This window comes from Seriola dumerili, unplaced genomic scaffold (assembly GCF_002260705.1).
Source record: "Seriola dumerili isolate Sdu_G_001 unplaced genomic scaffold, Sdu_1.0 BDQW01000149.1, whole genome shotgun sequence".
In the NCBI taxonomy this organism is placed as follows: Eukaryota; Metazoa; Chordata; class Actinopteri; order Carangiformes; family Carangidae; genus Seriola; species Seriola dumerili.
This window is the reverse complement of record NW_019174404.1, coordinates 5,397,156-5,413,770: the sequence shown is the minus strand read 5'-3', so window position 1 is coordinate 5,413,770 and position 16,615 is coordinate 5,397,156. Positions and strand designations below refer to the sequence as shown.

The 16,615-nt window shown below is 42.4% G+C and overlaps 1 protein-coding gene across 5 annotated transcripts in view; it reads right to left on the bottom strand.

The window, feature by feature from the left end:
• The window catches only part of LOC111225431 (spectrin beta chain, erythrocytic-like), a 53,670-nt gene that overhangs the window by 20,024 nt on the left and 17,031 nt on the right, over positions 1 to 16,615 (bottom strand). For 4 of the 5 annotated variants that reach the window (XM_022750292.1, XM_022750291.1, XM_022750293.1 and 1 more), the window contains 23 exons: positions 15,406 to 15,503; positions 14,604 to 14,684; positions 14,326 to 14,441; positions 14,091 to 14,203; positions 13,815 to 14,002; positions 13,113 to 13,230; positions 12,305 to 12,463; positions 11,489 to 11,791; positions 11,251 to 11,401; positions 9,776 to 10,646; positions 9,513 to 9,650; positions 8,152 to 8,911; positions 7,657 to 7,859; positions 6,337 to 6,427; positions 5,759 to 5,905; positions 4,760 to 5,026; positions 4,054 to 4,278; positions 3,339 to 3,428; positions 2,404 to 2,694; positions 1,917 to 2,047; positions 1,442 to 1,646; positions 676 to 899; positions 212 to 362 (listed from right to left, as the gene is read on the bottom strand). In XM_022750292.1, coding sequence (XP_022606013.1) covers positions 212 to 362; positions 676 to 899; positions 1,442 to 1,646; positions 1,917 to 2,047; positions 2,404 to 2,694; positions 3,339 to 3,428; positions 4,054 to 4,278; positions 4,760 to 5,026; positions 5,759 to 5,905; positions 6,337 to 6,427; positions 7,657 to 7,859; positions 8,152 to 8,911; positions 9,513 to 9,650; positions 9,776 to 10,646; positions 11,251 to 11,401; positions 11,489 to 11,791; positions 12,305 to 12,463; positions 13,113 to 13,230; positions 13,815 to 14,002; positions 14,091 to 14,203; positions 14,326 to 14,441; positions 14,604 to 14,684; positions 15,406 to 15,503 — 5,121 coding nt within the window. Of the gene's footprint in view, positions 1 to 211; positions 363 to 675; positions 900 to 1,441; positions 1,647 to 1,916; positions 2,048 to 2,403; positions 2,695 to 3,338; positions 3,429 to 4,053; positions 4,279 to 4,759; positions 5,027 to 5,758; positions 5,906 to 6,336; positions 6,428 to 7,656; positions 7,860 to 8,151; positions 8,912 to 9,512; positions 9,651 to 9,775; positions 10,647 to 11,250; positions 11,402 to 11,488; positions 11,792 to 12,304; positions 12,464 to 13,112; positions 13,231 to 13,814; positions 14,003 to 14,090; positions 14,204 to 14,325; positions 14,442 to 14,557; positions 14,685 to 15,405; positions 15,504 to 16,615 lie in introns of those variants that run through there. The other variant, XM_022750294.1, reaches the window with a different exon arrangement.

The following is a 16,615-nucleotide window of genomic DNA, read 5'->3' as shown; positions in this document are numbered from 1 at the left end:
TCCCTCATCCAAGACAGAATAGGTTCAGAGGCTGACAAAACTGTAAGAATCCCTGTACTGGACGCCCCATTTACAGCTTCTCATACTTTGAGAAAACTTCTCACAGTTGCCTAAATATTATAGGATTCTACATGTGAATCGTCAAAGTATCCCTCTTGGCCGCAGCCTGCTGTTTTCCTCAGAGTGAAAAGGCTGATCCCCTGCGTTGTACCTGTTTGCCTAGAGCGGTGATATCTCTCTCAAAAGCGGCGTGCATTCTGTGGAAAGACTCGGCTTTGCTGAAGTCCTCTCCCACGTCATCGGGCAGCTCTTTCTGCTTCTCGTGGATCTGAGCCACCAACTCCTTCCCATCATCAAAGTACCTGAGAGAAATAGATCGATCTCTCACTATCTTTAGCTCCATGTGTATTATCATCACATTTGTCATCCTACTTACTGTAATCAATGTAGTTATTATATTCAAGTTTAATTCTTTGTGACATTGTTATTGTATCCAAATGTTTTCTGATTAGTCATGCCACATCACTAATACTCTGGATATCAATATCATCCTAACTTGTTTTAGATAGATTATGTCACATTTCAGGATTAGACACAAAAACTTAAATCGCATCAATCCAGATAAGTGCCCATCTTCATGCTCTTGGTCTGGTACATCAATACTGTTTTCCTTACTTGAGCAGTTCATAAGATGCTGTGAGGAGCTGAGCACGAGTGTCAATGAGCTCCAGCAGATCAGCCCAGCTGTCATTGATGCCGTCTTTCCATTCTGCCATGGCGGCTGCCTCGGTGTGTCCGGCTTCGATCAGCTCGTCTATCGTCTGGTTGACAAAGTCCACTCGCTCCTGTCCCACCATCCCCGTCTCCCGCGCGAAATCTCTAAACTTATCCCTGAGAAGCTGAAGCGGAAAGATAGATGTTTAAAAAAAAAAACTGGTAACAACAGATGTAGAATTTGTATTTTGGAGTTTGAAAGTTGAGATTTCCCTTTAGGCTTAAATCTGCACAAGACAATTAGCATGTTGGTAGGCCATATGGTAGCAAGAAAAAAAAACAAATTTTGACTTAAATGGCTAAGAAATCATGTGATATCTGTAAACTGCGCAAAACGTGTTTGCTCAAGTGTTTACCAAACCAGATGGTCTGTGATCCCTTTAAACCAAAAACAGCAAAACCACACAGCAGCAAAGGCATCTAGGGGTTTTCTCTTGTTATTTATGAGATGCTTTCATCATTTGCTTCGTAGTTATGATTTTTCAGTTCCCTTAAACATAGAAATTCTAGTGAGCAAGCATACTCACCTGATCAAGAATAGCTCCATCTCCCAAATTAGACTGAGCATGAAACGGGTCTACATAAAAATGGATCTGAACACATTGTCCTGTGTGTGCTCTTATAAAGTATGCTCGAATGTATGTGCATGTGTTCGTGTGTTTAATACCGTGACGTGATCCAGGTCCTGGCCCATCTCCTGAGAGGAGGCCACCACGTCTCTCTCTGCGATCCAGTGTTCCAGGTCTTCCACCTCTCGGCTAAGCAGGAAGTGGTGATAGGTGTGATCGAGCTTCCTCCTGCGGTCCTCCGCCAGCTCTTTCAGCCCTGCATACTGCTTATCCACCTGGCCCTGTCGCCTGATGATCTCCTCGCTGCAGGTTTACAAGGTAAAGGGAGAGGATGGAGGATAATGAGATGCAGGGAAAATTGAGAAAATGAGAAAGAGGGCAAAGAGATTGGATTTCGGTTTACTCTAGATGAGGCGTTGTGATTAGGACACAGGAATTATCACACTTTACATGCTTGTCTCTCGTATCAACCAAAACCACAACTGACTGGGACAACAAGAGGGAATTAGCATCTTTTGCTGCGAGTTCAGATGTGATTTTTCAGTGTGTACATTAAACTTAAAAAGCACACACCCATCGGGATGGTCCTCTGCAAACATCTTTTGGGCACGGTCAGCCAGCTTCTGAATGGAGTCCGCATAGTCGTCCACAGCCTGCTTGAGGATCGTGTGGCGCTTCAGCATCAGCATAGCACTTTGCTCATCCTAGAGAGGTGGAAGAAGAAGAGGATGAGGAACAATCAGGACGAGGTGGATGAAAAATAGCGAGGAAATTATGTGAAAAAGAGACAGGAGGCTGCACGTCAAAGCAAAGCAAAATACTCCAAATGAGCTCTCAATAGAGGCTGCCAATTATAAAAAGCGTGTCAACTTAATTGAAGAGAGCCCTAACCATGTAATCATGTTAATGCATGCAGTGCCACTTGCTATTTGCACAACATGATATGCCTTGTTTTGATTTAGATAATAAGATCTGTTTTTCAGACATCTGCGGCCACATCCCTGAGTTAATACGCCTGCTCCCTTGTCTCTCACGCGTTGGTACAGTTACTGCTCCTCACCTTGGCCTTTTCATCGGCGATCATGTAAAGCTCCTGCTCCCCAATCCAGGCTTCAGCCTCATCCGCATCATTGTAGTACTGCTGGGCCAAGTTGGAGCCGTTGAGCCTCTCCCGGCGCTTAGCCATCTCGTCCTGCAGCCGAGCCCAAGCCTCTTCCAGCTCCTTCAGCTGGTCTGTGATCCGGTCTGCCTCCGGTCTGCCCTCGGCGTTGGCAGCGGCCGCCATCCTCCTTCCACGTTCAAGTACTTCATCCACGCGAGGCTGGTGGCCCTCGATCTCCCTCTGTAATGTCTGATGGACAGAAAATGGAGACAATATGATAGTGTCCGATTTGCATGAAATTCCCTCCTTAATTGTTAAAGGGGTTCTCTGACAATTCATGAAACATATAGTGTCGGTATCTTAGTAATATGCTGTTTTCTCTGTATACAAGTAGTGGGTGCTATCTTGACTCACAGTTGAAAATTAGTTTGCTGCACGTTATACAGGAAATTCACTGAAACAATAAAGTACAGTAGCTAGAGCTGAAACAGTAAGTCAACTAGTTGATTAGTCGATCAACAGAGAAATATTCTGCAGCTATTCAATAACTGATAATGGTGTTCGTCGTTTTTCAAGCAGAAAAAAACAAACCTAGGAAAAATGCCCTACATTCTCTCGCTCCAGCTTCTTAAAGCTTTTTCCATACTCCTTTGCTGCTTTATGTTCTCATATTGTAAACTGAAGCTCTATGGATTTTGGAGTGTTTATAAGCAATTTGAAGATTTCACCTTGGGCTCCAGGAAACTGTGAAGGCCATTTTCTCACTATTTTCTGACATGTTATGGGCCGATCGATTAACCGATTAATCAAGAAAAACAAATGAAATGCAACACCAAAAGTTGCGATTTACAATGAACCACAACTTTTTCTTTTTTCTACAGAGAAATCCAAACCTGGTTCTTATTCAGCAGCATTTGCACAGTCTGAAGATTGTGTCCATGCTCTTCTGACATTGCCAGGGGCATCCTCTCCTCTATCCAGAGCTGAGAGAGACAAGAAGAAGAAGAAGAAGATGATGATGATGATGATGATGATGATGATGAAGAAGAAGAAAAAGAAGACTATGATGATAAAGAAAGAAAAATGTAGACACTGGTCTCTTATGAGAAAGCGGCCTTACAGATCTCTGTTGTACACCAGTATAAAAAATGTTAGGAACGTCTCAATTATACTGAATTTCTTACCCCTTTACAAAATGTCTCCAATAACTCAAACAGTAGAAATCTTTCTTTAAGCCGTCTCCTCCACCTGACTAAAATGGATTTAGGTAGTGAAACCCAATAAGGGATTAAAGCTTTTACCCAGATTCACCTGGAGAGTCAATTTCATTGAGAGAGCTGGTGGTGTTACTATCTTGCATACTGAGTGTACATACTGTAATTGAAAACTTCATTTCCAAATTAATAAGTTATCATTTTGGGGGCTTCAGGCTTCAATATTTCTAGAATTTAAGTCCAAAAAGCTGTTAGGTTGCTGTCATTCAAAAGCAAACATTAATCCAGCTCCTTGAAAATCTAACACTTTATTTTAATTTTGTGGTATCAATCATTTGTGAGAGCCGGGAGTTCCCACACTTTAATTTTGCTCTGAAATTGGATCCATGCTTACAAGCTCATCGGCCAGGTCTCTGTAGAACTGGTGGACAGCCTTGGCGGCCTCTAGCTTGCCCTTGCGCTCGGCCAGTGGCGTGAGGAGCTGCTGGAAGTCCCTTTGCAGGGCCTGTTGCTCGGCCTCCAGCTCCGGCTGGTCCTCCCTGCCTCCGCCGTGCTGCCTCACGGCCTCCTGGAGCTCCTCCAGCTCCCTTGCCCGTCCACGCACCTGGTTCTCTGTCATCTGGCACGTGGAGATATGATTAGTGAAAAAGATGAATAGCCTATCCGAAAGCATAATCAGGATGTAGTGGAGGGTAAACCCACCAAAAGTTAGTTAGCTAGTTAGTTATTGTTTTGCCTTTTTATGTGTGAAATGGAGTTTCGCCACTGTTTTCAGCTACAAAGTTTTACCCGTGCAATACTGACTGTAACATAATTCAGTCTAACTTTTGGTGTTCTTCTTTTTCTTTCACATTAAGATTTAGATTTGAGATATTTGTTTGTTATGTTCAGGTGCAAACAGTAAACATAAACAGATGCTCACTCACTCAAAGTTAATCCTAAAAGATTACACACAGTAGAACTAAAATTATAATGTATTCACTCCCATGGTGAGATTCAACCAAATATGATTTAAGACCTGCACGTATCAAGAGGAATTGCAGTCAGGGAAAGCATTCAAATCTCAGGTTTATCCAGTATAATGCTACAAGGACACAGACCTGATGCTTCTTGAGCAGGATGTTGGCATTAGTCAGGTCTTTAACGTCCTCGTCTCCGCTCTGTAGCTGCTGCTGCAGCTCACCGAGCCACTTCTTCATGTCAGCCAGGCTCTGGTCGAAGAGCTCGGAACGGTTGGCATCAAACAGCAGCCGGGCCTTCTCCTGAGTGGTGGACTCCAGTTTGTCCCACAGCTCGTGGAGCTTGGCCAGGCGCTCCTTCACAATAGGCTCAAACTCAGGCTTGGACTCCATGAGCTCCTGACCCTCCTGTGTCCACAAAAACACACAGAGAAGAAGAAGATAATGCTGTTGTATTAGGGAGAAAATGTTAAATGGCGTTTTATCTGATCTTATAAATAAGGATGAATGTGAAGCTAAATGCTACTATAATATGCCTCATAAATGCAATCATTTGTTTAAATGTTGTGATAAAAGGTTTTATGAAAAAGAGAATACAAGCTCCTGATCTAAATGATTTGTTTACCCAAATTACAAAATAACCCATAGACCTCATTTTTCTGTTAGTTATAACTGGGACACTGACTCTGAAAAGAGGTGTTGCTGAATTTGAATTTATCTGAGAGAGTGTTTCAAAACCTGAAAAAAAAAGCATATACACATTTTCTTAAATCATCTTTCAATTCTTATATTTACTTTTACTCCAATTATTATTCTTTAGTGCGCACTAACCTTTTAGTACAGCCACCAGTAAGCCACTCTTTGTATTATCCTATTAGCCACTAAACATGAGTGATGTTTTATTGCTGTTGTTATTTTGGGTGAACCTACCCTTTAAGTAACACTTACTGCTGAACATTAAATACATGAGACCTAATGCAGGATCCCTAATAGGCATCTACTAAGATACTATTTAGTTTACTAGCAACAGTATGCATTGTGTAGGTAAACAACATGCATTAATTAGTTGCTGTTCAAAGCCAATATAAAGACAATGGGTAGCTCTGTCGACATCATAATAGATACTCGGTCCTTACAGACCTGGTCTACGTTGTTGAGCCAGTCCTTGTTGGAGGCCAGCTCGGCCATGAAGGCCTGATGTTTTAGCCACTTGCTGTGGAGGTTCCTGGCCTCATCGTATGACGTGTCCTGAGCCGTCAGCATCTTCTCATTGATCCACACAGTCAGCTGCAGCATGGAGAGGAAGTGTGAATATTAAAGCAGATTCAAATCCGGGGGCCCCGGGTGTGGGAAGCTGAACAGCTGGGATACATGCAGGAATAAATACAATACTTTGGAAAGTCACCTTAACATTGGTATTTTCAGTTTGCGCAGAGGTGACTTTACACACGCAGGATTTACTTCTTTATCTTTTGAGCATTTAGCAATTACCCAATTGCACCCCTATCCCAAATAGGGAAGATACACATTTAGTCCGAGAAGGTATCGTCAAGCACAGCAATAACAACACAATGTTTGGCAATTTGACTATAATGATCAAGAGATAAAAAAGAGACAAAATCACTGTGATGTCACGTCTCAGTGAAGGAATAATTAAGCTAATAATTAATTGATGTTAGCCAGCGATTGCATGATCAGTAAACTGACGGTGAACTCACATCCTGAGTGTTTTGCAGGAAGTGCTGCAGGTCGCGGTTATCCCGGAGCTTTTCGGACACCTCCTGGGCTCTTCTGTTATTCTTGTCATGCCTGAAGGTCAAACACAAAACCAAGGAAACACATTAAAAACACATCTGCAGACTGAGCGTGTCTTTCTTTTCCTCCAACACCTCCCTCAGTGACATAACTCAGACAAACAAGGTGTGAATCCAAGGCGAGTGCATCCGTACGAGCTCCTCCGCCACGCACAAAAAAATACCTGACACACCAACCCAAAACAGTCATCTGTTTCTCTGCTACACAACGACCAATCGCTCTCACTTCAAGATCAATATCCATTATTGCGGGCGCCTGTCTACCAAGTGAATTGTGGGAGTTAATGGGAAAAGCTCCCGTGCCCTCTCTACCGCCTCTTGTTGACACTAATGTTGCAGTGATAAGAAAGCTGTTTCACTGGTGAGCCGGTTGAAGAAAAATGGGTGAGAATGAACAGATCTATTTTTCCACAGGAGAACGGAGCCTGTACTGTATTTATCAAACTGCTGAAAGTGAGGTTTCAACTTTAAATGATGATAAAAATAAAAGGTCCAGGTCTCTTAAGTTGGTAAAGACTAGATAGCAAATGACTGCAGTGCAAAAACAGAGGTCAGCACCTTCTAAGAGGGATTGAACAAAAATTTTGTTGTACTGAGAGACACTGATATCTTTAAAAGTAAATTTAAAACCTGCTTCTTTAGTCTAGCTTTTTATTAAATTAAGGTTTTGTTTTATGGCCAATACTATTTTATTTAATTGTATATGTATAATTAATTAATTATATATGTTTAACATGTTTTACTCCCTCTTACCTATTTTATTAGTTTAGTCTTTTATCGTTTTTAAATATATTTTTCATCTATTTTAATGGTTTTATTATTTAATTTCATTGTTTTTAATTGTCAGTCATCTGTAAAATACTTTGAATTGCACTAACCTGTATGAAAGGTGCTAAACAAATAAAGAAGGATCGGTTGATTGACTGATTGATCATGATGAATCATATGTTAGGTAAAACTATTCAGATTTCAGAATAGGGTAGATGTAGCCCATTTTAAAAGATTTCATTGTATGTAATGTCATTTTTATACTGTAAGTTTGATAAATTCTGGCCCAGGGTCTGAGACCAGAACAGTTTGAAGATGATGAGACAAAAAAGTGAAGATCTGTTCATGATCAATAGCAAATATGGTTGATATTATCTCAAAGATGGCTCCAAGCTACTACAATATCAAGATCGGTTTGATGACACCTGAAGTCACATTGACCAAATAACAACTGACCTGTCTTTGATGGAGTCCATTTTCTCCTGAACTTTCCCAGAGTACAGGTTATTACTGTCCACCAGCCGCTGTCCACCCTGCAGAGCGCCGTCAATCTTGTCCTCATTGGCCTCCATGGTGCTCACAAAGTCCTCATGCTTCTTCAAAGCCTTCTCTGCCCCAGCCAATGTGTCAGGCTTGTCTATGTGGGCCAAGGTGTACTCCTGCAGCAGAGCAGCCAACAACATGTCAGACAAAAACAAAAATGAACAAAGACTAAGAAAGAAAAAGGCAAACAGCCTTGAAACACACAGCCAGCTGACTACGTTATATGACAAACATGCAGTGTGGAAACTGACTATGCTGCATTCTTCTATTCCACATTCTTTTAAGTACCTGTAGCATCACTAACCCCATCATTAACAAGCTAACTCTGTGGTAACTGATAAATCTTCTATTTAAAGACAAGTTATAATTTACATAGTCCTACTCCAAATACACACAGCGGTACAGTACCTGGTTATTGAGGATGGCCTCTACAGCCTTGCCATCCCTCATGAACTGCTGGAAGCCCACACCCTGATCCAGGAAGTTCTTGCGACTGTCCCACATCTTCTGCAGTTCGACCCAACCACGGTCCATGCCCTTCAGCCTCTGCTCCAGCTGCTGGTACTGAGGATCGTCCTCCTGACCCTGCATGACCTGAGCACCAGTGTCCCTCACACGGTGAAAGTCCTCCTCGTGGTTGCCAATGTCTTCACGCACTGCGTCGTGGAGGCTGAGCTGCTCCTCGGCCTCTGGCAGCGTGGCGGGCATTTCCTCTGAAGCCACAGCCTTCTGGGTCTTGAAAAGCCAGGACTGGAAGTCATCCATGTCTTGGAGGAAGGTCTGCAACTTGCTGACCTCACCCAAAGAGTCCTCCCTGTCTTTCAGGGTCTTTCTCAGTGTGTCCCAGGCTGCGTCCAGTTCTCCTCTGCGGGCCAAGATATCGGCTGCGTTCTCCGGGTGATCCTTGGCCAGCTGGTCGGCTTCTTTCCTCAGGAAGGTGAGCTTGGTGTCGATGGCGGCTAAATCTCTCTCCATGCCAAACAGTTTCCTCTGGATGGTCATGACGGCCGCCAGGTCGTTGCCCAAATCCTGCGTGGACTCGATCACCCGCGTCTTGTCTTTGATCCAGGTCTCTGTCTCGTCACACTCCAGCCCGTAGTTGTGCAGACTAACAGCAGAATCCACTTTCCTCTTCTTGTCCTCCACCATGGCCTTGAAGGCTTCCCACCTGAGGAAGAATCATTTATTGCATGTTTAAATCACTCTATTGTTATCTCAGGGGATGCTTCTTGATGTTTGGTGGAGAAAAACATACCATATGTAATAAAGGGAAAATGCAAATTTCCTTAAAAGAACTGCTCTATGTAAAATCAATAAAAACCTGAATCTATTACTCAATTATAATTGGAAACATAATTTTACACATATGTTGAATCGTATGCTTCCCTTTAGACAAATCCCATTTTCTGCATGTTCAGCTCACTTGCTGTTCACTCACTAAAAGACTCCAGCTTGCTAGGAATTAATCAGAATTAAATGGGAGCGTAGCAATTGAACACTGTCTCTACTCTACTTATGATTAGTTCTTCATTACACACTGCCTTCAAGGAAACGTCTTCGAAATTATTAGAAAATTATTCAGAAGTAACAGACCTGTAAAATAATAAATAAACTAAAACTTTCTTCTGCTCCAAGGTAAAGATAAGACACAAAAATATAAATTTTGTGTTTACTTTTAGGTATAACACTAAATGATTTACTAGAAATGTTGACACATAGTTGAACGGTATAAATTAAGACATGTAGTGTAGAAATAATATTTAAATCACCTCTTATTCAGTCGTGTCTGACATTCCTTGACCTCTTTGGTGCGAGGGTGTCTGCTGTCCTCAAGCTGTTTCACAGCTTTGTTGACATCATCAACTCTCGACTGAACATTTGCCATATCTTGAGCCAGAATGCTCAACCTGTAATAAAGAAGACATTGTTACTAAACCAGATTTTTGTGAATTGCTATATTAAATCTAGACATGTATAAAAAAATAATAATAACACTTCGGGAGTGCATAATAATATAATTTCTTCTGTGTACCTGTTCTGTACCACTTCCAGATCCTCCAGCTTCTCCGGCACCTCTAAGTCCACCAACCAAGTCTCCTTCTGGCCCATCCAGAGCTCACAGGCGTCCGTCTCACTGAAGATGGTGTACAGGGCCATAGTGTCATCGAGCTTCTTCTGTCTCAGGTCGGCCAGAGACATGAGCTCCATGTACAGGTCCTTGATGTCTTTCAGACGTCTCTGGATATCAGGGGTATTTTGTAACTCCTCTGGCAGCGCATTGGCCTGTTTCGATAGCGCGTCGATAGTGGCTCCGTTCTTGATTGCTTCATTCCTCAGGTCGTTGAGCTTCTTGAGTAGCCGCTGCGTGGTGTACTCGTCGTGACCTACGTCTTCGCTGCTCATCAGCCTCTTGGCGTCCAGCAGCCAGGCCTTGAGTTCGTCAGCATCTCCCTGAAACTGGAAGAACCTCTGAGTGTCCTGCAGGTTCTGTTTCCGAAATGCTGCCAGTTCCTCCAGCTGCTGCCACTGCCTCCTGATGTCATCCATGCATTCTTGAACCTTCGGGGAGCCGAAGTGCTTGGCCTGGATCATCTTTTCTCCCTCTGCAAGGACCTGTTCGAGGTTGGCGCGGCGGGCTCCGAGCTCGTCCTCGAAGGCGCTGTGTTTGCTCTGGAGCACCAGCACGCTCGTCAGGTCCTTGCCATAATCCAGAGAGGAGAAAATGTGCTCCTTCTCCCTGATCCAACTCTCCAGCTCCGTCACCTCCCACAGGAAGTACCAGAAGCGGCGGGACTGCTCCAGGTGAGCCCTTCGCTGGGCCGCCAGGGCACAAAGCTCCTGGTAGCACAGGTCCAGGTGCTGCACCCTGTCCCGGATCACCTGGGGATCACATGGCTTATAGCCTGGAGGGAAAGAGACAACAGAACCGTTACATCCTCTATCTTTACTCATTCCATTTTCTCTACTTGCTTATGTCTTCTCAGGGTTCTGGGATGCTGTAGTCTGTAGCAGGGCGTGTACTGGTTAGAATGACAGTTTATCAATCTGTCAATCAATTCACACAGACACTCACATCCATATCTATAGTCATTGTAGCGTCTCCAAACCACACAGTTTACTAATATTTTCAATTAGAGAAACAACAGGTGACCATGGTGAGAACAAACGACACATGAAAAGCCAAATTAAAAACTCACACTAATTTTATATGCAGGTTAAGAAAAACTATCATTATATCATAAAAAAAATGTACAAGATAAAACAGAAGGTTTTACTTTTATCAGGAGACATCATACAAAAGATATGAGGCTGACTTTTGGTACACAGCAGGTTGCCATACTTGATCCTACAGACACATTTTAGCCAGTACTCAAAAAGTATTGAGGTTTGAGACCCAGCTCTGGTTATGTTCCTTGGCCTGCACATTTAGTGTTATCATCCCTAATAAAACCAGCACATTTATAATAAATATTCTTGCCAAGGGGAAAGATGAGCTACTGCACTTACTATCTCCATTTGCAAACTTGAGAGCAGCAGCACTGGCGCTGTGGACCCTGTCTGCCTGCAGAGCAATGTCGTTCTCTACCAAGGCGTGTTTCTGCAACAGGTCTTCAACTTCCAGCAAGTGTTTCCCAAAGTCTGGAGACAGCAGCCGGGCCTGTGAATAGAAATCAATCAATATGATCGGTTAAGTCTCTGGAAAATGTTTGGAATTAGTTTATGAATATTGCTTCACGTTCTGTACCTTCATGTCATCCATCCAGCTGATGATGTGCAGCATCTCCTGGAAGATCCTCTGCAGGGTCAGGTTCTTATCCAGACGCGCCCTACGAGCCTTCAGCAGCTCCTGCAGGTAGTCCCACAGACGCAGGATGTTGTCTTTCCGCGCGTCGATCCGTTTGGCGTCATGGTAACGCTCCGACTCCAGCTCCTTTGAGATGTCCACCAGGGCCTGAACACGTTCCTCGTACGCCGCGATGTCTGTCTCGATGGCATCGTGCTTCTTCTTGGCCGCCTCCACAGCCGGCAGATCGTAGCCAAAGTTATCCTGAGGAGGAGAGAGCGGAGAGTAGTTCAGTTCAGTAGTATATAATATGGTGCACTGTTATAGATGAAACTACCTAGGATATAAAGTAGGTAAAATAAGCTCCACCTGGTCCAGCTACATAAAAATACTGCTTGCATATAAATCTGTTGGTCATAATAATCCCTGAATGTGTCCATTCTGAGTATCCACGATCCACATTTTTAACAGCTACTTCACAACTTCTGCTCACTTCCTCTAACTAACTTTTTGTGCTCAGAAAGTTCCTGGGTTTTTTTTTCAAGGCAATCTGTTTCTGCTGTTTACCTCCCATCATCAATAATCAAGGTGCACAAACAACCAATTATTCAATGCAAATAGTGTAGAAAATCTATACTTATGCATGTTTTATACATGTAAATTTTTATTGAATTAGTCAGCCTCACTGAGATCAACATCTTCTTCAAGAGTGACCTCTGAATAAATATCAGATAATAACATCGTGTAATGTCCATAGTTGTGTTGTTGACAGTTTACCTGGGCCACCAGTCTCTGGTTCTCCATGAGCCACGTCTCCCTCATGGCAGCCTTCCTGTCGAATCTCCTCGCCATCTGCTCCAGCTTCTCCTGTCTGATCAGCTCGTCTCTCAGGACGCGCTCCCGCTCGTGCTCCGCCCTCTCCAGACGCTCCCAGGCCTGCACGCAGATGATGAGATGGATCATTAGGATTCGCAGTTTTTATTTGTCATAGTTAGTCGCCATAACATACAGCAGCAATAGCATCATCCCATCTGAAGGACCTCACGAGTGAGAACGTAACTGACCATCATTTTTGATTTGACTTGATTTATCTGTGGATCATTTATTCATTTTGATTAATCAGCAAATTCTCACATCTAAAGAAATATTGCATGATAACTGATATCAAATTATTACTTATTAATAAGTAATAATGGACATTACAGTCATCCACTAATCCATTACTGGACTAATTGTTTCAGCTCTAATGTCAGTAACTGTGAATATATTCTACCTTATTATTTTCTTGTGCCTGCAGTTCTGTCAGACCGTTATTCTCTTCATGAGATGGCTTTTATTGTACAGTTTAGTAAAGTAGTCTATAGTATTACCTGTATAATTCAATTCATCTGTGCTTTAATTGCTGCCTCAGGATTGCACTCTGCTAAATGAATTAATTTTGTCCATCTAACTGAGCCATGCTGCATGTCTGAGCTTCAAACCTCAGACGTTTGCAGAGACAATCCTCCCAGTAATGGGTTGACAGCCAGAGACATTTTTTAATAAAACACCCATGTTGTTTCTGTGTGCTGCCCAGGCATCTCACCCGGTTGATATCTGCGACCAGGGCTCCCTCTTTAGGCGTGTAGACCCTCTGGTTGTTGGCCCTCATTCGACTCTGGATGGTGAACAGCAGCACCTCGAGGTTACCCTTCTCCTGAAACCTGAAAGAAAACAAAGACGAGTCACACACAAAGGTGAACGTTAGCCACAGGGTTCTCTGCAGAGGCCAGTTCGCAAATAAATTTAAAAAAAAGAGTTGCACTGAGAATGGAAATACGTGTTCAATAATTTACTGAAAATGAAAACAGTGGCTGGATTGAACAGACCCAAACACACCCACTACATTACTTACAGCTCTTACTAATAACAGACTTTGTTAACAATAGCTATAACAGCAGCCTATGTTTGCCCCTTCTATATCAGTGTGTTTTAATGAGATGTTATTCAGTGCCACATACTGAAAGAGTTACGTGTAGTTTAAGGAAAACTAGGAAATCTTATAAATGCAGAGGATGTGTTGAAAAAAGTGTAGGTGTTTTGTTTATTTATCTTTTCCTGTTTCTGTTGTGTGTGTGCGCGTGCGTGTGTGTGCGTGTGTGTGTGTGTGTGTGTGTGTGTGTGTGTGTGTGTGTGTGTGTGTGTGTGTGTTTGTTTTTCAATTTAAGAAAATGAAAAAGAAAATGAAACACTAATAGCACAGACTAGATTAGAATGAGCCGTGGGGAGTTGTCCTGGCTTGACTCACTTGGGCGGCTTCTCTACAGTGCGGTAGGTGTTGAAGGCCTGAAGCTGCTGCTGGACTCCAGCCAGAGAGTTGGCAAGTTTTCGGTTGTTCAGCACGATGATGGTCTGCTCGATCCACGTCAGCAGGTCTGACGCCAGCGTCTCGTACTTATCAATCATCTTCTCTGTCTCGATGGCGTGATCCAGAACCTGGAAGAAGGAGGTCAAAAAACAATCAGGAAAAAACAGGCAACCAAACACATCACATCAACGAGTGTGCGTCATGTTTCCATCTCACCTTTCCAACTCTCTTGCCCTCGACAGCGAGCTGCTTCATCTTCGAGAAGTAGTGGTAAAATGCCACGACGTACGTGATGATGGACTTCTCATCTGGGTTCTCTGTGAACACATCTACAAAACAAAGGGGAAGACGAATCCGTCACAGCCAAGCCAGAGACATCACATTTCCACCAGGCTTAAAGCTCATAAACATTTATTTCCACACGAAGGCACAGCCTCCGTCGGTCACTCGCCTTCTGGGTCTAACAGTTTGGTCACGCCAAGCTTCTGCTCTGCCACATTGAAGGCGTTTTGGAGGTTGTGGGTCGGGTTGGACCTCTTTAGACTGTTATAGTCCACCAGATCTGGCCTGGGAGAGAAATATGGAGGCAGCAAAAGTGGAAAAATCAGACAACGAGGCAGTCAAAGAGATGAAGGAGAACGTGGAGGAGAGACACTGAGCAGACGGGTTTTGTGCGTGTTTACATTTCAGAGTTGGTGAGAGTGGATTTGGTCATTCATCTCCCCTTACCGGTGTTTGTGTATGAGAGCGTTGAAGGCCATGCCGTCTTTCCAGCTGGTGGTGAAGTTTGTGATGTTGACATTGGGATATCTGCAAAACAGCAGCCAGGGGACGTCACTCACTGAGCGTAAGGGACATTGCTGAGGAGCTCCTGCTTTAAATCAATGTCTGGGATTTGTTCTGTGCCTCAACATGTAATTATGCACCACTTATTGCTGCAGCTTCAGCCCCAAGCACATGAAGTTTTTTAACTCCACTACACTTCAGGGGCAGACATTGTACTTTTTGCAGATTCTAATTAATAGTACAAATTATAAATATACACATAAATTATGATTTAGATTAGTCTTAAAATTGGATTCTGCATAATAGGTACTTTTACCATTGGTATTTTAATTTACTTTTACTTGTGCCGCAGTATTTCTACACTGTGGTATTGCTACTATTACTTGGGTTAGAGTACTTCATTAATTTGCAATTTGCACAGTGGATTTTAAATTTTTTATCAAAATGAAATTAATAAATAAATAAAATTTTAACTATAAAACTGATAAAAAAAATTAATACTAATGATAGTAATAATAATAATAACAACAACAACACTAATAATAATAATACTAAAAATAGTTTCTTTTCCGGATACTGAAAGATGCTTTACACGACAAATTAAATAAGTAAAAAAATTGCAGTACTCTAAAGACATTTTTTTCTATTAAAAGATGTGCACAGGACTGGATTCACAATCACATACTATTTCCCAGAGGGTCCTTATGACAGCTTGGTTATGCTAAAGGTCACACATCCCACTAACCCTGCAGTTTTCATCTGACACCACAGAAGAAGAGCGTCCTTGGCTGAGCGCGTCTCCTTCTGGTCCGCCTGGCCCGTTTCCACAATAATGTCCTGGATCTGATGAAGAAGAACAACAAGCACAGCTGGATGGTAAATAATGAAGTTGAACTAATGGCTGTGAGGTTTGAAATCAAACGAGAACAAGTCGCAGCTGAGAACAAAAACCTAACTGATAGTAACATGTCGCTAATAGGACGCACCAGTGGGGGAACATGTTGGCAGAGTGGCACAAATATCCGTTTGAAATACATCATTTATCAAATCTGGAAGTAAAACTGGGAGGTTTTTATTTGTGCAAAACAAAACAAATCTCAAGTGATAAATCATCAATGTTATAAAGAGGCTGGAATTTAACAAATTTAAACCCAAAGTCTAATTGATAGGAAGAGGGGTGGTAATTATTGAAGTTCTTATTTTCCCACACAGTGGGCCAGTAATTAGAGCAGTGATGTGATCTGAGAGACAGGCCCTGAGAGAGGGCTAAATTTAGCCAGTTCTCCTTGGTTTATGCAGACTGAAAAGATACAGACAGGACTGAGTAAACTCCTTTCTTTCCTGTTTCATTTTTTTTTTTCTTTTTAAAGTCTGAATAATGCAGCAGGCCATATTGTTTGAACTAACGTGTCTAAAAATAACAGTGTTGCTGTCAAATTAAAAATAAATATCTGCCCCCTCCAAGAAGATAAAAGAGTCAAACAGACATGTTCTGATGTTCTGGGTGTGCTGCTAACAGCAGATAATAATGGCTGGAACCTGAAGGCATCTCGTTCGAGGAAAAAGAAAAAAGTCAAAAAAAAAAAAAAAAAAAAAAAGAACATCCCAAAGCTGCCAGCTGAAAGTGTTTCTGTGCTACATGCTCACAGACGCAAGTGAGAATAAACAATTAACAGTCAGAGACTTGTCTAATGAAACACAGCAGGTTGTATAGTACGGTCGCATTTAAATGCAAATGCAAATGTGATTATAATGTAATTAAGGCAATAATGCATGTGAAGCAGATCCATACTTTGATTTCATTAACAGTGCTCTTACGTCAATGTCAGCACAGTCATAAAGTAAGAGGTGATTCTACACCTCAGTTTCAACAAAAACTGATCATATTAACCTTCATGAAGGAGGATTTATTACAGGACTGGTGTATTAGACTGCATTAGTTTTAGCTGGATGTT